General features: G+C 39.4%; 1 protein-coding gene across 5 annotated transcripts in view; it reads left to right on the top strand.

The window, feature by feature from the left end:
- The window catches only part of STXBP4 (syntaxin binding protein 4), a 172,611-nt gene extending 156,026 nt beyond the window's left edge, over positions 1-16,585 (top strand). For 4 of the 5 annotated variants that reach the window (XM_045488328.1, XM_045488327.1, XM_045488325.1 and 1 more), the window contains one exon: positions 12,219-16,585. In XM_045488328.1, the coding sequence (XP_045344284.1) occupies positions 12,219-12,345 (127 nt within the window). In that variant the 3' untranslated portion in view covers positions 12,346-16,585. The remainder of the gene's footprint in view (positions 1-12,218) is intronic. The other variant, XR_006714878.1, reaches the window with a different exon arrangement.
- The last annotated feature ends 7,630 nt before the right edge of the window (positions 16,586-24,215 follow it).

Raw genomic sequence — 24,215 nt, 5'->3', positions numbered from 1 at the left:
CCTGCTTCAGATTCTGTGTTTCCTTCTCTCTCTCCCCCTCCCCTGCTCACGCTTTGTCTCACTCTGTTTCTCAAAAATAAATAAATGTAAAAACAAAAATTTAAAAGTTTTGCCTTAATGACTCCAAAAGGTAACTGATGTCTGGCGGGCATGGCTTTCTTCATTTCTCTCCAGTCTGAGAAATTAATGTTCCTAAATGATTGTCTGATTTGAAGTAGGACATCCTATGAGGTTGTTCCCAGGTAGGAAAGAATGTGGATCATAACATGTATGAATAAGACTTGCCATTGTCAGCCAACTGTATTAATTAAAGGCTCAAGTTACATCGTGTCCTCTCATTTATAAAATAAATAGAAAGCACAAAAGAGGAAAATTTGAGGTTGTTTTCTTACCCCCTATTTTACAAGTAGAGCCTATGCTGGGTAATTCTGATGTAATTAGAAATTAGAGAGATCAGAGGGGAAGGAAGAATGGATCATTTCTGTCTTGGAAATAAAAAGCTACTACTTTTGACTTTTCCTAAATCCTTAGCAGACTATTTTAGCTCCACTTTAGTGGACACTGTCAGGAGCCCTCTCTCTGAAGACATCATTAATTTGGCTGCTTTGATTCATTTTGGGTGGGCTAAGGAATACCCATTCACAGACTTACTATAAGTGTAAGGCCCCCTTGATGAGGTATCAGGGCAATTTCTATGCACTTAACTTCATTTTAGAGGAGAGTGCATGTAATCCCCTCACCATCTTCTGCCTGCCTGAGAATCCTGAGCATTTCATTCTTAATGAGACTGTAATGAAGAAATAAAAGATGAATTGAAGGAGGAAATATGGAACTTTTAAAATATTTTGTCCCTGAACACTTCTTAGACATGAATAAATTGTACTGAAACCACTGGTTTGGATGTAAACATCTATGTGACAGTGGGTTTAGAATACCCAGTAACTAGTACAATGCCCGGTATGCGTAGGTGCTAAATAAATATCAAATGCATGAATACTGTCACTGGCAATTTAGGAAAGCAATTGGTGAGAAAAAAAATGCAGACTCTAGTCTCAGACAGACTTGGGTTCCTTTAGTTTATGTACCACTTGTGAGTGTGACCTTGATTTAATTGATACTGTTTTCAGCTGTCTGCACTCCCTTTACTCATTCAAAAACAAGGATAATAGTTGGCGCACCTGGGTGGCTCAGTCAGTTAAGCATCCAACTTCGACTCGGGTCATGATCTTGCAGTTCATGTGGGGTTCGAGCCCCACATCAGGCTCTGTGCTGACAGCCTGGAGCCTGCTTCCGATTCTGTGTCTCCCTCTCTCTCTGCCCCTCCCCCACTTGCGTTTTCTCTCTCTCTCTCTCTCTCTCTCTCAGAAACAAACGAAACAAGGCTAATAGTTTATGTCTCCTTGGATTGTTTTGAGAATTGAATAAATAAGGGAGGTAAAGCCCCTGGCAAAATACCTGGCACATGGTGAGCACTTAACAGAACTTAGTTCTCCCTCCCTTCCTTTATTTTATAGTATTGCCATTTGGCAATGGAGGGGCTTTAAATGACAGCTCAGCTTTATTTTGCACAGCTGCAAATAGAAACCACTAACCAAAACCTGCACCTATGCCACTCTCCAGCCAGTCATAAGCCCTGTGACAGGAGCCGAGAGGTTGCATTGCTCAGGAGCTGGAGGAGACAGCTAGCTCTAGATTTTCTATAAATATCTACGAAGGGGTGTAGCAATATGAAGTGCTGTATGAGCAACTGTCATTTAAATGAAAGGCCAGCCAGCTGGCTTAGGTTATACAGAATGGCAAAACCCATGGACATGAATAAAACATCCAGATCTAGACAGCCAGCATCAAACTCTTTCCCCCCATTTGACCAATGACAGGTATAACTGAGGCATAAAGCATGTTTTTTAGCATTTCATTGGGATACTATAAGCAAATCCTCTGGGATTCCAAGAAGTACTTTGGAAATGCATCACCTCTCTGGGGGTTATACTTTTATTTAGCCAGATGTGGAATTCTCTTTGCCTCCAGTACCCTTTATTTTTAATTTATTAACAAATACTAACTTTTATGTCAAACACTTTCCCTTCCAAATTTGGTTGCTGTATTAGTCTGCTAGGACTGCCATGACTCAGTGGCTTAAATAACAGAAATTTATTTTCTCATAGTTTTGGAGTCCAGAAGTCCAAGGTCAGGATGCCATCAGGATTGATTTCTGGTGAGGCCTTTCTTCCTGGGATATGGACAGCTACCTTCTCACTGTGTCCTCACATGGCCTCTTGTCTGTGTGCACAGAGATCGAGCTCTGGTGTCTCTACCTCTTCTTACAAGGATACTAGTCCCATTGGACCCAGGGCCCCACCTCCATGACCTCATCTAACTTTACCTCCCCAAAGGCTCTGTCTCCAAATACAGCCACATTATGGATTAGGGCTTCAATATATGAATTGGAGGGGGTAGGGAGCACAATTCAGTTCACCACAGCTGATTCTTTCTTAAATTACTTTTCATAAGATCTCCAGCACCTTCTTTTTCTTTATCCAATAATCTCCATTACAATGTAGTATATAATCTTCCTATACATTTACCAAGTTTTAGGCAAATTGCAAAAATTAATCCAAACCAGTGCCTTTTCTCTTGTGCCTTAATCTTCATGGATGAAGCAGTTAAGGGGAGGGAGAGTGTGGTAGGGAGAATAATGGCTCCCAGTGGTGTCTACGTGTTAATCTCCGCAAACTTTGAATACATTAGGTTACGGGCTAAAGGGGCATAAAGGTTGCAGGTGGAATTAAGGCTGCTAATAGCTGATCCTAAAATAGGGGGACTAGCCTGGATTATCCAGGTGGGTCCAATATAATCACATGAGGCCTTAACAGTGGAAAAGGGAGGCAGAAGAAGAGGGTCAGAGAAAGAGATGTGACAGTGGAAGCAGGGACAGATAGGCTATGTTGCTGGCTTTGAAGATGGGGGCTAGGAATAACAACGTGGATGGCCTTTGAGCTGGAAAAGCAAGGAAACAGAGTCCCCACTAGAGCCTCCAGAAAGGAATGCAGACTTGCCAGCACCTTGATTTTAGCCCAGCAAGCACCCTGTTGGACTTCTGTGCTACAGAACTGTAAGCCAGTGACTTTGTGTTGTTTACAGCCACTAAATCTGTGGGAATCTGTTACTGCACCAATATAAAACAAATACAGGGAGTCAGAGATAGAGGGGACAGGGTGATGGTTATAAGGGACCTAGAATGCGTCCAGGCATGGATCTAGAGGATGTATTCATGTTATCTCTTAACACTATTGAGGCAGGTGTGGCATGTTTTCTATATTAGGGAACTGAGACTCAGAGTTTAAGTAAGTGTCCCAGAGACACACAGTCAACCCAGTTAGCACATGGGCGATCTGGAATTTCAAATGAGGTCTGCATAGTCTATATGAAAGAACAGTGGCCATGGTCTACATCCACACCCTAGTTCTGCTACCGTGTGAACGTGGACAGGATGCTTGAACTACCTTAGCCTCCGTTTCTGCAATTGTAAAAGTTGTAGCGAAAAGTTAGGTTAATGAGATTTGTACAAAAAGCAAATTGGGAAATCAGTATCAAAGAACATCGTAAAGTACAAAATGCTAATCTGATGTAAAGTCTTATCCAGCTGCCACATATCTAAACATCTATACCAAAAGAATGATCCAGGATATTGAAAGGGCTGAAGGATCTTCTTAGATCTCACCTAAACTTTGTAACTTAGCATTAACCAGGCCCCTTTATGAAAAGTCTCCATCCTTTTGTTGGATATTAGATGCCTAGAAACATGGCTTTGGCTGCATCCTGAATTACTTCAGAGGCTGAAAATTCCAGTGTAGTAAAATCACTTAAGTAAAGGTTAGAGAATTGAGGGGTAGGGTGAGCTCTTAGCTAGACTACTTACCATTATGTTTGTCTTTGGTAGCATTTTATGCTCTACCAGTGTTACTAACACAAGATTTGTTTAGCGAACTATAGTATTTGTTTGATGTAAGTAATTATAACTTAAATCCTGGGATTTGAGTAAGTTTACATACAACTCTGGCTATTTAGCAAGTAAACTCTAGTCAAAATTGTTTGAATCATCATAGTGGTTCAATTATTACCTACTAGCAAGTATATGAATAGACCTTTTCAAGTTACTTGGATATTAGAATATGGGTGAAGAGGGTTAGTGGTCCTGGTTATTTGGTAACTTTTAGGCTATTTATATAATTTGAACTCTTTCCTGATAACATATTTCTGAATCATTCCGGGTGAAGCTACTGCATTTTCACATCTGAAGATTGTTTTATCTGATCCTCAATTATAAATAAGCTAGTCTACCACTTTTGAGCATTTTTTTATTTTTGGTATAATAATATCAGCGAAATGCCTGGTGGATCTATGCATCAAACATTTATTGACCCTCATTTTCTGTGAGCCTGACACCGAGGCTGTAAAGATGCGTGCAATACTTCTCTGCCCTCTGGAAGTTAACAGCCTGGTGGACAAAGACAGATATATTAAGAATTCATTTTCACAATGTGAAAAGCATAGGAGACTTCTGGAGAAGCAGGCTTCATGCAAGTACTTTTTATTCATACTTACTCAATTAAAATATGAGTTTTGTGGCAAGTGCTTTAAGAAATGCTTTAAACGTATGATCTGTGATCAGTCAACACATCTTTATCTCATCTTGTAAAACTGAAGAGCACTTTTCAGGTGGTCATTTAATCCATCCCAGAACCGCCATACATATTGTTGTTGAAACCAACCCAGATAACAGAGCCTCAGAGAATTTAACATAATGGCTAAATTCTCAGAAGTTAGATTTGGGTCTAGATCCTGGCTCAAACACGTTCCAGTTTTATGACCTAAAGTAAGTTATTTCACCTCTCTCGGTATTAGTTTCCTATATATAAAATGAAGGTGATAAGTATAACTTTTTCTTCTGCTTCAAAATAAACTAAGGTTCTAAAAGACAGATAAGTCCATTGATTCACAAGTCCAAGATGGCGCCATTAGAAATAGTATTGGGGCACGTGGGAGGCTCAGTCGGTTAAGCATCCGACTTCGGTTCAGGTCATGATCTCGCAGTTAGTGGGTTCGAGCCCTGTGTTGGGCTCTGTACTGACAGCTTAGAGCGTGGAGCCTGCTTCAGATTCTGTGTCTCCCTCGCTCTCTTCCCCTCCCCTACTTGCGCTCTGTCTCTTTCTCTGTCTCTCAAAAAGTAAATCAACATAAAAAAAAAAAAAAAAAGAAATAGTATTGTAAAGTTGATGAGAGAAGTGTAAAGGTTGATGACGTGTTTGGTATTTATCTCATAATTTTTTCCTATAATTGAGGGTTTCTACTTTACAGAATTCACTCTCAAGTGGCTTTTACACTACACATTATGGAGTCTTTAATACTGACAGAACACTTGAAGACTTTAGAGATGGGAAATTCTCAAAGTCCCATCCAGTTTTGTGATTTTTAGAATGTTCAGTTCTTCTGTAGTAAAATATGTACATTCATACTGATATATTTTTAGTGTCTATTTAACTTTGGTAAATAGAAAAATAATATTAAAATAAGTATAAAATTAGTTTAAATTTTATGTTTCAAATAATTTTAGTGTTTTTAAGGTTTCAAACTTGATGGTGGAGAAACACATACTTAATTAGATGTGTATTAAACTTATTGGATAAATAAAGTGATATACCTAAACATTAAAAATTAAAGTAGCTTCTATATTTCATGTATCTGGACTCATAAGTGAGAATTTAAAGTGGAAGGAAACTTTGGCAGTGGTCTTGCAAACTTGTTTCTAATTAAATTCAGTTCATTAATCTGTATTCTGGCAGTCTTTTTATTAGTGATATATTTAAAACAGCATGAAAAATATATTTATTGCCTGTCTTCTATATTTTAGAAGGCCAACCTCTTCAGTTTGTAGAAGTTGAACATGTGTTTACTGGGGAAGTAATAGTCATGGCCTCATCTTGAGATACTCTCTTGAGAGTATTTTAAGTGTCATTTAGAATGACACCAACTGCAGTCACAAACCGCCACCTTTCAGTAGCTTAATGCTCATACCAGTCAGTGCAGAGCTTCCTGGCTGTTGAATGGCTTTTTTTTCTTTGGCTGGTGATTTTGGTATGCCAGCTCCTTCTAGCTCATGGCTCCACATCTCCTAGGTCCTCAGAGTCCTCTGTGTTCAGTTAGTGGATGAGGAGTCAGAGTAGAGAATAGAGAAGGCACTCTAGTTTCTTTCTTTTTTTTTTTTTTAATTATATGAAATTTATTGTCAAATTGGTTTCCATAGCACTCTAGTTTCTTAAAAACCTGGCTCACAAGAGATAAACATTTCTCTCATCTTCCATTGGCAGGAACTAGTCACATGCTCACACTAGGATGTAAGGGTAGCTGAAACAGGTAGTCGCTGCCTGGGCAGCTGCCTCCTGGTAACAACTCTGTGATAGGGAAGGAAAACATAAAGTTTGATGGACCCTGCCAGAGGGTCCATGAGAATGTGTAGATATACAAACTCAAAATTTCTGTGATTATTTATTAGTATCTAATTGTCCAGTATATAAGTACCAGTGTCAGTAGGATGTGTTCTTTGAGGCCTTCTGTACTTTTTAATCCTATCACAATGAAAAACAGCATCAATCTTTTAGAGTTGCCCAAAGCTGTAATCTGTGACTGTAGAACAGTTTTTGGAAACATGTATCAGCTTTGGACCTTGAGTATTTGGGCTCTATACAGTAAATGACAGCAATCTAAGCCTGTGTATATGATTTTAAAAATATAATTTATACTTTTCACATTTTTCTCAGGAATTTTCAGTGTTCATCTTTTCCAAGTCTAGTAACAGCAGTTTTTTCCAATATTATGCATAAGTAATATGTTATAGCTTTAGATTCTTATCAGAATAATAATAATGTGGTATCTGAGATGTAAACAGTTTTTTGTTTTGTTTTGGTTTTTATTTTTTTTTTTATTTTAGAGAGGTGTGAGTGGGGGGAGCTAGGGGCAGAGAGGGAGAGAGAGAGAGTAGGTGTGTGTGCGAGCAGGGGGAGGGGCAGAAGGAGAGAGAGAGAGATAGGAGAAGAGAGGAGAGAGAGAGAATCTTAAACAGGCTCCACACTCAGTGTGGAGCCTGACATGGGGCTCAGTCACACAACCCTGGGATCATGACCTGAGCTGGAATCAAGAGTCGGATGCTCAATTGACTGTGCTATCTACATGCCCCAGAGGTTTTTTAATTAATTGGATTTTTAAATTTTCAAAAGATATCTGATGTATTTTTTATATAAATTGCCATAAATAGGAAACAAAAATAAAATCTGTCCTGAAGACTGTAAAGATTTGGATGAGATCCTGCTAATATTTGATCAGACCCCCCACTGGATTTCCAAATACTCAATTAAAAAGTGCTGGAAGTGTTCTGTGATATTTAAAAAGTTAATTAATGAGAAATATCCTATTTGATTTTAGGGCTGTATTTCCAAAATTATGTAAGAGAGAACTCCTTATATGTCACTAGGAACAAACAACTTATAATTTTCTCTTAAACATGTTTGAGAACGGATTACTTCATATCACTGATTCCTAGTCATTCTCATAACCAGTGTCTGACGAGGTTATGTGCTGCCTCACCAAGGTTTGGTGACTTTTTAATTATTTTATTGACATAGTTCACTTACTCTCTCTCTCTCTCTCTCTCTCTCTCTCTCTCTCTCTCTCTCTGTCTGTCTGTCTCAACTTTAGAGCGCATGAGCAGGGGAGGGGGCGGAGGGAGAGAGAAAGAGAATCTTAAGCAGGCTCCATGCTCAGCACAGAGCCCCACACGAGGCTCAATCCCATAAACCTGGTATCAAATCATGACTTGAGCTGAAATCAAGAGTCAGGCACTCAACCAACTGAGCTACCCAAGCGTCCTGACATGGATCACTTTCTGTTCTTACCTTCCCATTTGTTTTCAATTGGGATGATTTTTTAAGTATAAGTCTTTTATTATTATTACTACTTGCAGTTTATGGCCAGTTGTAAAATTTTCCAGTGATTCCAAGATACTGGTACCAGAAACAGGTTGAATGAACATATATTTACTTATTTGTCTTTATTTTCTCATTCATATGAATATTATATGAATAGGATTATCCCCCCACCCCCTAAAAAAGGACATTGCAAGTTAATTACTTTGGCTCATTATTTTGCAGCCTTATCTTAAACATGATAAAATTATACATGCAGTGTTGCTAAATTCATAGTGATATATAAATAGTGCCATTTACAATGGAGTTTAACAAAAGAACCTTTTTATCATCACAGACGGTTATTAAGAATGAATTTCTTCAAAACTAGCGCACTTCTTGTCTTTAAACCACTTTTCTCTTAAAGGCTGTCCTAAATTTTTATTTTGAAAGAAAGCATTTTGCATGCTAGGAGGTAAGAAACATAAGGAGGGTAATTATAATGGGATTTAAATAATTCACTTACATTTCTTTGCCAATAAAATAAAGCATGTTCTCTTAGGTTTTTTTTATAAGTTCTAAAATATGTCTTTCAATTTACTAATATTATAAAAGAAAAATAAAACCCCACAACACTGTCATCTTCCTAGATCAAATATTCCTGTTTTCCACCAACAGATTTGGCAATCACTCAGAGGCAAGTGGTATTATGCTTTTTGGATTTTCCGATATATCTGAACTGCTGTTGATTGCTCCCCAAATCAGGTCAGATGCACTCCCTGCAGGAACATTTGCCAGAGGTAGTGTGTGTTCAAATGGAAGATTTTTACGTTCCATAGTCAGCCTCATTTATTCTCCAGACCTTTAAATTTTTCATACTAAGTAGCAGCATCTCACTGTATGAACCATGGGGTCTTTATTAATTAAACAGACTCAACAGGGCTGATTTGGTCTGTCTCTTCTCAGTTGAATTACCAAGCACACAAATCAGAGAGGAAATATCTCTAATACTAGAATGTTCTCCAAGCCAGTAAATCTGGGATTATCTCTTCATACTGATTATGTCAAAGCTCTTTAGTCACTATGCTCACTAGGACATAAAATTGAATGGTATACACACAGATGGCCCCATTCCAGCATTATAGGAAGAGTTCCAAGTTTTTCTTGCAATAATCACAAAGTTCTAATTATCAAAAAACAAAACAAAACTAGCCATGATCTTTTATTGAATATCAACTCTTTGCCAGGCACTTTATGTGCATTACCTGAGTTTTAGAAGCATTAGTCTGAATGTTTGTACACAAGGCCTAGGTGTACTTGAAGTATAGAAACCTTATCCCTTTGTTGGCTGTTTTGTTTTTTTCCAGTGAGTACCCTTTGTAATTGCATGTTTGGTGTTTGGGTGTGTGTTTTTTTAAACATATATGGAGAAGTGTATTGTGAACATAAGCTTAAATCAGTTAGTATTTTAGGATGTTACTTTTGGATTTGGAAAAAGTTCAGATGTAGACTTGTTCGTGTAAAAGTGCCCGATGAAGTTTCCTGGCAAAGATCACTTTCTAGGGGAACTTTCTAATAGTCATCGTTCAGAGTCTATAACTACATTTTTTTCCTTAGACATTTTGCCTTTGCTTCATCTAAGTGATAAGTTTAATGGAATTGTCCATTTATAGGTAGTTATAATGTTGAAGCATGAGAATATTATTTTTCAGAAAGTTTAATAGGAGAGTGTGTACCTGAAGTCATTCCTCAGGTGGTTGTTCCTGTTTTCCCTCCTTCCCACACTTCCTAATTACGGGACATTACTGGGGAGGGAGGATTTATAAAAATTTAGTCTCTTCTTCAGACTAACATATTACAAATGTGCATCATCACATCAAAGTAAATATACCAAGATTTTTAAAATTAGCAAAATTGTCTCATCAAGTTTTTCCTTTTAGTTTTAAACAGGTGCTTTTTACAGAATGATGTGTCCTCATTTTACCTTGTGGTGGCATCCTGGCCCTCTTATGTTACACTCATTAGTATTTCTTTAAAGCCACTTTCAACTTGGGCAGACTTGCAGCTTCCCCAACCCCAAAGGCCTGGAAATGAAGTTAACCTGTGCATAATCTAATGCTTCAGTAAGTTTAGTCACTATAATAAGAAATTCCATTAAACCGTTTTAAAGAGATAACAGTGATGTGGATTACTGTCAAGAGAATAATGAGTCTTTGTACCACTTAACCACACTCTGAGCTTTTGAAATGATGAAGATGTTTGGGCCTTGCCACCTTCACCTTGATTCTCAAAGAAACTTAAATTTGTTTACGCCATCATGAAACTATCAGTGATCTTCCGTGGAAAAGTGAATTTTAATATTCAGACTGAGGAGTTGAACAATTTGTTTTGGGATATATGCAGAGAATTTAGGACTTAGGGTCAAAAACATCACTGACGATGAAACTGCCTGTTTGTAGTAAGTCCAACATTTTCAGTTATTGCTGTCATCAGCCAATAAAGTCCGTGCATTTATGTGATAGTTCTCAAATTATGCTCTATGGAACACTGGTCCCACATGTGCTAACAGGGGCACGTTAGCTTGAGTAATACCACATACTGTTGGAGAGGCATAGAACATGTTAATATATTTAAGGTTTAGGGAAGTCTTTCAGTTGAGAAACTTTAGCTCTGTTTAACCTAATGTATCTCAAACTTATTTGACCATGGAATTATTATCTTCTTCACGTAACAGTAATTAAAAACCCTTTTAACATACCTTGGAAATGCTATTTTGTCGTGTAGAATATATTTTTAGACACACCCCCCTCCCATCTTATTTGATCATTTTAAGTGCCAGCCCTCAGATGGACTTGATCTAAGACATGGTACTGCTTCCGAGGTTGAGTTTGGGTGGGATAGGAGTCAGGGGAGACTGATCTACATGGATGAGGGCAGTAGGGTAAGCCAGTGGTAGAAAGAGTGTCCAGGAAGAAGAAACAGATCATCCTAATTCCAGAAGCTGCCTGTCCACACTCAGGAGCTGGGCAGATAGTGGTGGATACAGGAGATTCATTCAGTCAAAGGCTGAGGGTTGGAAACCAGGTCTAAGAAACACCATCCAGCAGGTAGAGACACACTTTGTAATGTTGTTTCACCGCTCCCTGAACATGCCCTGTACCTGTTGTACATCCTTCCTTACCTCTGCTTGTGTTCTTCCCTGAAATGCCTAGTCATTCATTCTGAGCACGTGTTAGGCACCATATAAATTCAGGCATAGGAAACATAGCTCCTGCCCTGATGGAACTTCATATGCAGTAAGAAGGCCTGAAAATAAACAGACACTTAAAATACAGTGTAATAAGAGATAAGATCAGGAACACAGATTGGAGGAATTTTGAGGGAGATTTGGGTTTTTTTGTTGTTTTTTTTGAGTCTATTCATTTATTTTTGAGAGAGAGAGACAGAGACACAGTGCAAGCAGGGGAGGGGCAGAGAGAGAGGGAGACAGAGAATTCAAAGTGGGCTCCAGGCTCTGAGCTGTCAGCACAGAGCCCAGTGTGGGGCTTAAACCCATGAACTGTGAGATCATGACCTGAGCTGAAGTCAGATGTCCAACCAACTGAACCACCCAGGCGCCCCTAGGGAAATTTGGTTCTTTAGAATTAGTCTAAGTTAACTAGATAAACAAGATGGGAGGGAGGAATACTGTAGTAGAAAAAAAAATGTATTATTGAGGCAGGTAAAAAAAAAAAAAAAATCAAGGTATTTCATACCATGGAGTAGGTATTTGATCCAGAAGGCATTGGTTGGCACTGAATTTTTAGCAGGTAAGCAACAGCGTAAGATTTGTCATTTAGAAAAATCTCTTGGCTAGAGGAGATTGAATTAGAAAAGAAGTAGAAACAGAGGCATAGAGACAAGCTGTTTCGGTGACCCAGAGTATAGCCCTGGAAGAGGGGGGGAGTAAAAGATTCCACAGATGTTTCAGCAAGAGAATCCCAGGATTTGCTGACTGAATGTCGGGTAAGGGAGAACAAGTTGTCAAAGATGATGCATTCTCCTACATTCCTTTCTACCAAAGAATAAAGGAAACAAATAGGTTTTGTTGAACCTTAAAACATATCCAAGACTTTTCAAAATGATTGGATCGAGTTGCAGCTGCTTCCCATGACCAGGGGCTGCAGTAGGGTGGACGTGGTGTCACTGGGATCAGTACTTGCATGGATGGGTAGAAGGACAATCTTTCAGATTGTAATTGCATTCCTTGTTCTTCTCAAGTCACGTAACACAGACGACATCCTGGATCCATCCCGTGATGAATGCACTGAACCTGTCTTGCTCAGAGGAAAATGAAGAGGACTGTTCCAGAGAACTTCCTGATCGAAGAGTTGATGGTCTTCTGTAGGAAGCAGAGCTCCAAGGTCTCTAACTTCTCAGTCTACATGGATGACTCCAACATGCAATGGTCTAAAATAGGAGTAAAGCACACACTACTTATTGAAGTTCTAAAATGGAGACTCTGGGTTTAGTCTACTTTTGTAAGACTTTTTTTTTTTTTGGACTGTGATGAGCATTTTTTTTTTTATTTAATTGAAGTGTAATTCACATATAGTGTTCTATCAGTTTCAAGTGTACAGTATAGTGATTCCGCAATTCTGTGCGTTACTCCGTGCTCATCATGATAACTGTACTCTTTAATCCCTTTTATTTCATCCATTCTCCTACCCGCCTCCCCCCAGCAACTACCATCTTGTTCTCTGTATTTAAGAGTCTGCTTTTTTGTTTGTCTCTTTTTTTCGTTGTTTGTTTTGTTTGTTTCTTAAATTCTACATATGCGTGAGAGCATATGGTATGGTAAAACTTTTTGATATAAGTGTGTACACTTACGAGATCAGTTGCCACTACAGTAGTCCTTTAAGAATAATCTAGTTGTATTTTTTGAAATCATATATAGATTTTATCATATGTATAATTTTTCATATACAACTTGATTTGTAATTTTATGTATAGTTCTTTATAGAGTCTCCGATACAACGGGTTTTTTTAATTAAGACTTACCGGAAAATTATGTGAACACAGTGAAGCACTTCATTTATTTGATGTGACTAACCTTTTATATTAGTATCTTGGGAAAGTGCTCTGAGCAAGCTTTTGGGGGTTTCTTAAGGATCACATTTGGACAACTATCTCATTGGCTACTGAATGCAGTTTACGTATTTGTGGGGCTCTCTAACTTATGAAATGCTCTTCAGACCCTGTTTTGTTCAACATGCCCGTAAGGCAGATCCAGTGGGTATTTTTATTCTTGTTTTTCAGTTAGGGAAATAGTGGTTCAGAGAAATGAAGCACCTTGTCCTGGAGCTGAGATTCACACCTGAGTCTTCTGATTCCACGTCGAGCCCCTTTTCTGCTGCACCCCGCTGTCCCTGCAGAGGGAGGTCACAGCCCAACACACAGGCCACAGTGGCTCTGTTGATACAGCTGAGCTCCACAGCTGTGCACTCCAGTGGCCACAGAGATTCAAGAGGTACCTCTTCAGTCGGATGTTGCCCCCACATAACCCCACTATTCTCCTATAAACCCTTCCACCTCCCATACCCCCAAATATTCACCAAGTCAGGGTGCAGCTCTGTGATGCCCTTTCAACAGGCTTCTTTCAGCAGCTCACATTTTTCTAAAGTAAAGGGACTGGTTTACATCAGGGGTCTGCCCCGCCAGAGGGAACATTTGCAGGGAGTTAATGAGAAGTGGGGCACCCGGAATCTCCTCTGCTATCTGGACACATCCACGAACTCTCCTGCTGTGAGTTCAAGACTGACCTCATGACTGCTGATGTCACCTCCCAAACTGATTACACTTTCCATCTTCTGTTATTTTGTTGTAAGGATGCCACAAGACAGCTCCTGGAAGGACTGAGCCATTGACTTGGAGTGCTAAAGATTTTCTTTTTAGTGATTTAAACCTGGGGCTAGGAATTGGGGCAGAGTGAGGACAAAGTCATTTTAAATGTCCCGGGTGTTAGGTACCAACTGAATGATAAAAAGGGATTTGTTCATATCCAATGTCCTGATACCGTTAGGTAATATACTTAGAAAGAAAGTGAGTAAGAATCATTAAGTGATCAGAATACCCTGTTCTTAACCATGCCTGGTAAGACTGAGAAATTACTGTTTGTCACAGTGGCCTCTTCTTCCCAACCCCTTCCTCCTCATTCCCTCTCCACCTCTGAAATACAAACAGGAAAAAGGAACCCAGCCTTGGGGATCATGTGATTTGGAGATTTTTTTTTTTTTCCAAACATCTTTTGGTGAAAAAGACTCATTTTTCAAATGGGCTTTCAAGCAGAATCATTCCCAAGATATGTAACAGGTTTTTTGTTTGTTTTTTTTTTTGTTTTTTTTTTAATATTGTTACTCTGCTTGAAATGAGAGAAGCCTGAAGCCCAATTAAAGCAGCCCCCAGCATGGCTGTGCAAACCTACAGATCCTTAGAAGATAGCATAAGATTCCTCAATTGTAGCCATTGTATAGATAAGTAAATTGAGATCCTAAGAGGTCACACAGTGAGTCAGTGGCAAGGTCAAGACAGGACCTAGATCCTAAAGCCTCCTACTCTACTAAATTTCATATGGCACGTAATATAGATAGATGTATGTTGTAAATATAGGTCTACGTTGTGAATATATATAGGATTTATAATTTACGTCTTGAATAATAACATAAAGTCAAATCCAGGTGGATAGGTAGTCATTAGCCCCAAGAAAAGTTTCAGAATGGCTGAAGAAGGCTCATGCTTCTCCTGACAGCTGTGTGAATATGAGCAAGCTTCAGGGAGACAAGTTTTGAGAGAAGCCCTCGAGGGAGCTCTTTCCTTGTGTCCCCCAGAGGTGAGTGAGATTCTCAAACACCTGAATTTACTTTTATAAGTTAGTGTCTATAATTGTCAAAGTACAGACTTTTTGTTGCTAAATTAATGGTATGAAATTTCCCTCCCCCTACTGGGAGTGTTTTTTCTAATTTGTTCCTAAGTGAAGAAAACACAGAGGAGTCACTTGAGATCAAGGTCCTCAGGCATGCATTTTACCGACAGACACCTTATATGTTAACTTTGCTGGTTTGTGCCACTTTCTTCCTTGCTTCCTCATGGAATACCTCATGGTAAAGGTCTTTGGAAATTGTAAGGATATTATTTGTTGAGCATTTTGTATTACACATTGTGATGGGTAGTTTGCATAGATTATTTCATTATCTGCCTAAAACAACCCCGTGAGGAAGAAACTATAATCCCCATTTTGTAAAGAAGAGATTGAGGGTTAGAGAGAGTTGCCAGTCTTTGCCTAGGGGGTCACACAACACCTACATGTGGAAGCCAGGGTCCAAGGCAGATCTGGCACAGCCACTCTCTTAAACCACTCTGCAGAGCTGTTTAGATCCATTGTATGTGACACTGGGGGTAGAGGTAGGGTCCGTGAGTCAGTTTTTCAAAGGAGCAGATTCCAGTTCAGTGCAACAAGGAACTTTCTGATAGTTGGGGCTCATCAGGAAAGAATTACCCTGTGGGAAGTGAAAGCACTGACCCAGGAAGTGTTCAATCTGAGCTCCTTATTATGGGAATGGTACTGAGGACGTTCAGGGTCTGAATCGGCTGGACTGTTGAGCTCCGTCTGAGATTCCTTCCTCTTTATGACCTCCAAGCCAACAGATAAATGCCCAAGAAACAAAGAAACATGGTGGAGACTCATTAAGAATCCTTATCCAATGCAAATAGAACGATCAGACTGTTTTTTAGTGAGTTGATGTTTATACAACCTGTTTTTCGTTAATATAAATCAACCCTATTAATGTGATAAACTTCTCTGTTGACCCACTGGCTCAGATTCTAGGGTTAGAAAACCTTGATGTTCTTACGTCCTTCCATCTCACTTCATGAAAGAGTGACCAGGGTCGGTCATCCTTACTCCTTTATTCTGAGAGTTCTTAGAGAGCATCAACAGTGTGCCAAACACAGTGCGAGGCACCAAGGCAGAGTAGGGCAAAATAACCATTTCCTGGGTCCTCTTACTCTTGGTTAAAAATTAAAAAGCTTCTCAGGTGGCCAGAGTGCAACAGCTTGTTTTTAACTTTTGAATTTTAAAAGTAATCTAGTTCCATTGAAAAATCAAGTAGTAGGGAATTGTATAAAGTAAACAACAACAACAACAAAACTCATCTCGCTTTCCAGAAGTAGCCATCACGAATACTTTGATGAGTATTTTTACTCAAAGTTAATCATACTGTTAAGCAGCTTGCTTTTGACGTAATTTATTGTGGTCATTTTTTTTCTCATGTCGATGCATAGATTGTTCCATTTCAAATGTCTGCATAAAATATCACTACCCAGATAACTCATAATTTCTGCAGCCATCAGTCTATTTGATGAACACTTAAGCTGTTCTGAGTTGTCTTCTGTTACAAACAATGTCACAGTTAACATCCTTACAGTCACTAAATCCTTTTCTTCATATATGCATGCACTCTTATGCCAATAGGACTATAATGGGAATACATTCATAAAAGTAAATTGCTATATCAAAGATTTGTTCATTTTAATTTTGGTAAATATTCATAAATTCTCCTGCATTAAAATAGAACCAATTTACACCACCACCAATAGTATATGAGAGTTTATTTTCTATATATGATGGGACTTATTTTAGTGCAAAGATTGCCAGTAACTTTTCTGGTTGTTTTTGTCCTTAGAAGAGTAATCCGCTTTTTACTGTTATCTAAGGACCTGAATTTTTTTCATCATTAGATTTTAGTTGTCCCTTAGCAGCAGAGAATGACTCGCTGTATATAGAGGAGTCTGGCAGTGACTGATTCACTGTCAAACACATCATTACTCTCATCTTTTTACTGAAATTTCCTACTTGTCTATAATGATGGTGCAGACCCACTTTTAAATGAGCTGACTTGGGGGTTGCCTGGGTGTCTCAGTCGGTTAAGCGCCGGACTTCAGCTCAGGTCATGATCTCGCGGTTCGTGGGTTTGAGCCCCACATTAGGTCTGTGCTGACAGCTCAGAGCCTGGAGCTTGCTTCAGATTCTGTGTCTCCCTCCCTCTCTGACCCTCTCCTGCTCATGCTCTCTTTCTCTCTCTCAAAAATAAATAAACATTAACAAAATTTTTTTAATGTGCTAACTTGGGTGAGAGCCCTTAGCAAAGTGTGAAACCCAATGTAAACACACCTACAAGTTCTTTGAGCCTCAATTTCTCCATCTGTATAAGGAAGAGGGTGATCCCCTGACTCTTGTCAAACCAATTCAATCAGCGACCATTTTCCCAGTACCTGCCAAATGCCAGACAAATGCAAGGTCTTGAAGTTTCCACACTAAATAGTTCTGATTCCCTAACCAAGAAACTCATAATCTAACACCTTTTTCCTTTCTTTCCTTTTTCCTCAAAAACCTTTTATTTTTCCTTAAAGGAGTAAGAAGTCAGGGGTTTGTTTAGTAAGAACCCCTGAAGAGAGGCCCTTTATCACTCTCTCAAATTTGAATAACTACAAAATAATATTAACACCCCTTGACTAGAAATGAAAGAGAAACATACTGTGAGAAGGGGCTCTCCAATAATAAATGCTGAGCAGCTGTAAAAATACAGAGTCAAGTGATACCTTCATCAAGTGTTTGCAAAATTAGAAAATATTATCCCTTTTCTGGGGGTAAAGGGACATTTTTATTTTCTCTGCTAAAGTGAGCCACACCTTTTTCAAGTGCTAACAAACTTGAATTGTACAATCTACAGAAGAGAAAGAACTGAACTAACATTAAAACAACTTATATACTCTATTGCATGTAATTTTTGTAATTTTTGAACTAACATTAAAACAACTTATATACTCCATTGCATGTAAAAACTTGAATTTTACAATCTACAGAAGAGAAAGAACTGAACTAACATTAAAACAACTTGTATACTCTATTGCATGTCATTGTAAATGAACTTTAAACACAATATGCCCATGGAACTTCACTTGACAAATAAAATGCCCAAGATGTTTTAACCACATCTATGCACATGTAGTATTAGTGTGCCTGCGTGACAATGATGTAGATATTGCATGAAATTCTGTATTTGCTTTCTTCATATGACTTTACATTGAACTGACATTACTACTACTTTTGTTAATTTTTTTTTCTTAAGTTTGATTTTTACTCTCAGGGGTCAGGATGGTTGGAGGGAAAATGCAATCAGATTAACAGCTCTCACTGCCCCCCTATCCCCATTCCCCCATCACTAAATTATCCTCTGTTACTTCACCCTATTTATTTCTTCTCCATTACTTATCAATTTGTAAGGATCTGTTGTTTATTGTCTTCCTTATTAACAATGGGAGTAAGCTCCATGAAGGCAGGGATTCACCTGTCTTTTTTTTTTTTTTTTTTTTTTTTTTTAATTTTTTTTTTTTTTCAACGTTTATTTATTTTTGGGACAGAGTGAGACAGAGCATGAACGGGGGAGGGGCAGAGAGAGAGGGAGACACAGAATCGGAAACAGGCTCCAGGCTCTGAGCCATCAGCCCAGAGCCCGACGCGGGGCTCGAACTCACGGACCGCGAGATCGTGACCTGGCTGAAGTCGGACGCTTAACCGACTGCGCCACCCAGGCGCCCCAGGGATTCACCTGTCTTGTTCACACTGTAGGAAGGCTCTAGCACCATCCAGGAGGGTCTTGCACAGTGCCTGCCACGTAGTAGGTGTTTGATACATACTTGCCAAATTGAATGTGTAATGAGCTATCCATAACCAAGGCTTAGTCCTGGGTTTAACTCTCATGCATTTGTATTTATTTCTAGTAGCACAATGAGTGCTACTAGATGTCAGACACTTTGCTAAGTACTAAGGATGTGGCACAAAACAGATGTGGTCCTAGCCCCCATGTGATTATATTTTATGCAAAGGAAATTCAACTGAAATTAACCAAAGCTTTTTCAATTTATTTTCTTTCTCTCTCTTCTTTATCACATATTTGAACTTCTAGACCATTTAATGTTCTTGCCTCAGGAAAGGGGTATGAGGTCAGCACAGTCTCTTTTGAGTTTCAGAAGTCTGGTTCCTTAGGGCACTGGATTTAGATAAAAAGTTTGTGGGTGTACATGAGGAGGAAGAGCAACGCTACTCCCTACCTAAGAAATAATTCCCATGGCTGTAGGAGGGAAGAAAGAACAAAACTGTTGGTGGGACTCAGAGAAAGTGGGGCCACTTCTGGACCACTTTCCAAGAGCAGCAAAACCCCAATTATATTTGTTAGTTTTGAGAGCACAGGAGACCCATTCCTCACTGTACCTAGGATGGAAATGAGCGCGTGGTGTGTTTAGGCAGATGGAACCTTAGGCAACTTTAGTGAGCTTCCTCCAGCCCAGTGTGGTCCAGGTGGAAGATCAGATTGGTTTCCATGAACCGAAAAGGTTCACAGGAGTAGCAGGAAGCCCCACAGGACCTGAGTGAGGACTTTTTGCACTCATGGCCTCTCAACAAAACCCAGTTTGAACTGTGACATCAAGCCATCTAAACATAGAGTGCCTTGGCACTAGATAAACCTCCTGGAGTCTAGCAGTAACTCCAAAGAACAGAGGAAACTGCAAGCTGGTGGAGACTAGTGTTGTCCAAGGTCATTAATTCCCTACTCCTGATATTTCCTTCCTCATGAAAGAAACTCCTTTAGAGTAACACTCTTGGCCTATCTCTGCCTCTGCCCGCTCAGGTAGTGACTTACATGCTCGGTGAGTTTGGGATAAAGAATAAAACAGGTACTGTTTCTAGAATGCTTCTTAAATATGTTCCCTTTCCTGTGTTCCAAGCAAACACTGCCTATTTGTTTTTTAGGTCTTTCCCATTTATTACCTGGATAACTACAATATAGGCAATATACCTTCCTGGCTGTCTACCACACCTGTCCCCATCAATCTTCCCACCACATTTCTGTCAGAATTCTCTTTCTGAAGCACATATTTGATTCTATTACCCCCTTGCCACTCTTCAGTAATTCCCTAGCACCTAACATTATCAGATCCTTTCTATCTCTATAGCCTCAGTTCCTCTTTAGATTGCTTCCTGCCCTTCAACACACATTTTCTCTCTTCCTTGAAGATCTGGGCACCTGCTGCCGTCCCCATGCCCATCACTGGCACTCTACAGATGCCACTTCTGCATTTTTCCACATGCATCCAGCCCTCTTCTCACTTGGGAATGGTGCACCAAGAACTTCCACCCCAAGAGGAGTTGCTGACCTGTCTGTCCACACACGCACTGGGTTACTACATTTATTTACTGTTTATTTTTACCTGGTGTGCTGGGTTACTGAGTCTTAAAGGCTTGACATTCGGTCCTACCCACTCTGTTTTGCTTCTTCTCTCCATGTCATAATGAAAACCAGAACTCTGGTTAAAGCCAGCTATCTCTCACTGCAGCTGTCCCACTCAACACCAGCAGCTAGGTGAGTCGATCAATTATCATTGGGAGGGAAATGGAGAGACAGAAAATGGCTCAAATAGTCTGTCATTTCTTATTTGTCTATTTGATGCTTTCGGGTGTTTTTATCTAGAATCCTGGAGGGTGAAAAGGTTAGCTAGAAGGAGTCATGCTCTAAATTCCCACCCCCTCCCCCTCTTACTGCAAACCTTTTAATAAAGCCTTTATTACACTACATTTGCAATTAATTGGGGCACTAAAGGGAAGCATATGTCTCTCCTACACTGAGCCCTGTAAGTCAAAGTCTATATGTTATTTTTTTGTCTCTCACACAAGACACAGAGCGGTAATCAATAAATAATTACAGAATACATTTTTTAATGTTGTTTTTGGGGGGGGGGGCACAGAGAGAGAGGGAGACATAATCTGAAGCACACTTCAGGCTCTGAGCCATCAGCACAGACCCTGACACAGGGCTCAAACTCACAGACTGTGGGATCATGACCTGAGCTGAAGTCAGATGCTTAACCAACTGAACCACCCAGGTACCTCTACAGAATACGTTTTTAAGGTAATTTATTGTTTTCAAAAACTCTTTTAACTGTTTCCTGCTTCTAGCAGAGAAAGACAAAGTGAATGAAAAAGAAAGTGATGTGGGAGTTTAAGCCTGTCTACACTAGCCAGTTCAACTAATGTTGAGACAATATAATGGGTTTTGCTGAAACCCAAATCTGGCCGTAAAACTCACAAACTCAAAACTACCCAAATCTGGCCGTAAAACTCACAGTATGATCCCACAGTGGAAGGATTATAAAAGCACATACTCAAACATTGTTGATTTGCCCAAGGTTTTGAAAAAACACAACAGAATGATTTTGGCATGGAAGAGTAGAAAAAGCCTAAAAGCAAAATACAAGGTTAGGGCATTTCAAGGCAACAACATTCAAACTTCTGTTCTTAGAGGTTAATTAATTATGTTGCTGAAGAATTGATTTGGCACAAGGGAGCTATGTGTTGCCACAGTACTCTGAAAGTGCAGAAATTATCCCATCTATAACTAAGCCCACCAGAACTGCATGACTGTTGCTGTTTCACAGTGGAAAAATTCATCTTTCATCAGCAAAATACAGGAAGGGAAAACAAGAGGACAAAACAAATTGGGTGGATAATAGACTTACCTTGGCATATAGACAGTCCAGGTCAGGTATTTCTCTGAAATGGGACATGAAATGATGTTTCTAGGCAGATTTATATACTAAGCAGTTTTACCATTCAGGCAAGTAAACAATGCATTTAATCTAATGCCAGCTGTTTTATTTTTGTGTGGGGATCACATGAGTTATATAGAGCCTTGTGATCCCCACGAAAAATAAATAAAATAAAAAGCTGGCACCAAATTAAATGCATGGATTACTTCTCTCAATGGCAAAAGTGCCCCATGTAAGGAAAATCTGAAAGAAATAGGGTGTGTGCGTGTGTGTGTGTGTAAACACACCTTGTGTGCATACATGTACCACATATACACACATGTACACACTTTGGAGGAATATGAAATATTAAATAGACTAAAGTCTACTAAATTTCAAGAATATGACCACACTGGGGGTCCTTGCTCACCAATGGGTTTCTTACTATGAATTATAGAAGATGAGAAGTCTGACGTTATCTCCATTTTCTCAATGTTGCCAAGGTTGTTCGTTGATTATGTTCCTTCTGTCTGTTTTGAGTAGCATATTCTTGACTAGCATTTCACCAAATTTAAGACTCCATCCATTATAAGACTTGCCATTATTTTATGTATCACGAAAAATGGAAAAAAAAAAGAGAGCCATTTAAAACATGTCATAGTACTTTGAATTTTTGTCTTATGGCCCCTTTAAGTAAATCTAAGACCTGTTTGGACATAGACTTTTATTATGTATATATAGAAAGGAAAATGAAACACAAATAAACTGTGATATTCGTAAAACGTTTTGTATTCAAAATGGAGCTCTTTGGAATCTCTTTTTTGTTTTTTTTTTTTTCTGTTTGTTTTTTTAATATAATTCATTGTCAAATTGGCTTCCATACAACACCCAGTGCTCATCCCAGCAAGTGCCCTCCTCAATGCCTGTCACCCATTTTCCTGCCTCCCCCACTCCCCCATCAACCCTCAGTTTGTTCTCTGTATTTAAGAGTCTCTTATGGTTTGCCTCCCTCCCTCTCTGTAACTTTCTTCCCCCTTCTCCTCCCCCATGGTCTTCTGTTAAGTTTCTCAAGATCCACATATGAGTGAAAACATATGGTATCTGTCTTTCTCTGCCTGACTTATTTCACTCAGTATAATACCCTCCAGTTCAATCCACATTGCTGCAAATGGCAAGATTTCATTCTTTCTCATTGCCAAGTAGTATTCCATTGTATATATAAACCACATCTTTATCCATTCATCAGTTGATGGACATTTAGGCTCTTTCCATAATTTGGCTATTGCTGAAAGTGCTGCTATAAACATTGGGGTACATGTGTCCCGATGCACCAGCACTCCTGTAGCCCTTGGGTAAATTCCTAGCAGTGCTATTGATGGGTCATAGGGTAGTTCTATGTTTAATTTTTTGAGGAACCTCCACACTGTTTGCCAGAGCAGCTGCACCAGTTTGCATTCCCACCAACAGTGCAAGAGGGTTCCTGTTTCTCCACATCCTCGCCAGCATCTATAGTCTCCTAATTTGTTTATTTTAGCCACTCTGACCAGCATGAGGTAGAATCTCTTTTTTGAAAAAGAGTTGTCATCCATGTTTTTTCACAATAACATCCTCTGTGCCATCAAAATGAAGCATTTCTTTTTTTCTAATATAATTTATTGTCAAATTGGCTTCCATACAACACCCAATGCTCATCCCAGCAAGTGCCCTCCTCAATGCCCATCACCCATTTTCCCCTCTCCCTCACCCCCCATCAACCCTCAGTCTGTTCTCAGTCCTTAAGAGCCTCTTATGGTTTGCCTCCCTCCTTCTCTGTAACTCTTTTTTTCCCTTCCCCTCCCTCATGGTCTTCTGTTAAGTTTCTCAAGATCCACATATGAGTGAAAACATATGGTATCTGTCTTTCTCTGCCTGACTTATTTCACTTAGCATAATACCTTCCAGTTCCACCCACTTTCATCAAGCATTCCTTTTGTTTAATGTTTATTAATTTATTTTTGAGAGAGAGAGAGAGAGAGCAGGGGAGGGGCAGACAGAGGGGGACAGATATCCGAAGGAGGCTCTGCACCACCAGCACAGAGCATGACACAGGGCTCAAACTCACAAACTGTGAGATCGGGACCTGAGCCAAAGTCAGATGCTTACCTGACTGAGCCACCCAGGTGCCCCAAAATAAAGCATTTCTTAAAGAAATGGTCCACTCCTGTCTCTAGGATATTCTCCCCAATCTTTGACATCTATTCTGTAGTTTTTATGCTGGCACCTGCTTTTTTTTTTTTTTTTTTTTTTTTTCAAAAGGATTTCATAGCTTTTTTGACAGCAGTCAAGATGCACATTCCTTCTTCAGAGTAGTCCTTAAATGCTTTATCCACTGAAAAGTAAAGGTGTAACAGTTCATTCATGCCATAGGAGAAACAACTAAGTTTGTGCATGGGCAGGCAAAGACAGCTGTATCATTATGGTTGCCTGACCAACAGCAACCGCAAGACATCTTGTAGTATCAGTTTTCCTGAGATGAAGATTTCTGTGAATTAGGAAGAAAAAACAGTAGGGAAATAGAGAAATAGGATGAACACAAAAGCAAGAAGGGGAAACCGCACAAGGATGTGATTCAAGCAAAACCTACTCTAAGGGTCTGGA

Source organism: Leopardus geoffroyi, chromosome E1 (assembly GCF_018350155.1).
Source record: "Leopardus geoffroyi isolate Oge1 chromosome E1, O.geoffroyi_Oge1_pat1.0, whole genome shotgun sequence".
In the NCBI taxonomy this organism is placed as follows: domain Eukaryota; kingdom Metazoa; phylum Chordata; class Mammalia; order Carnivora; family Felidae; genus Leopardus; species Leopardus geoffroyi.
The sequence above is the reverse complement of the archived record's forward strand: the minus strand, read 5'-3'. Positions and strand labels throughout refer to the sequence as shown.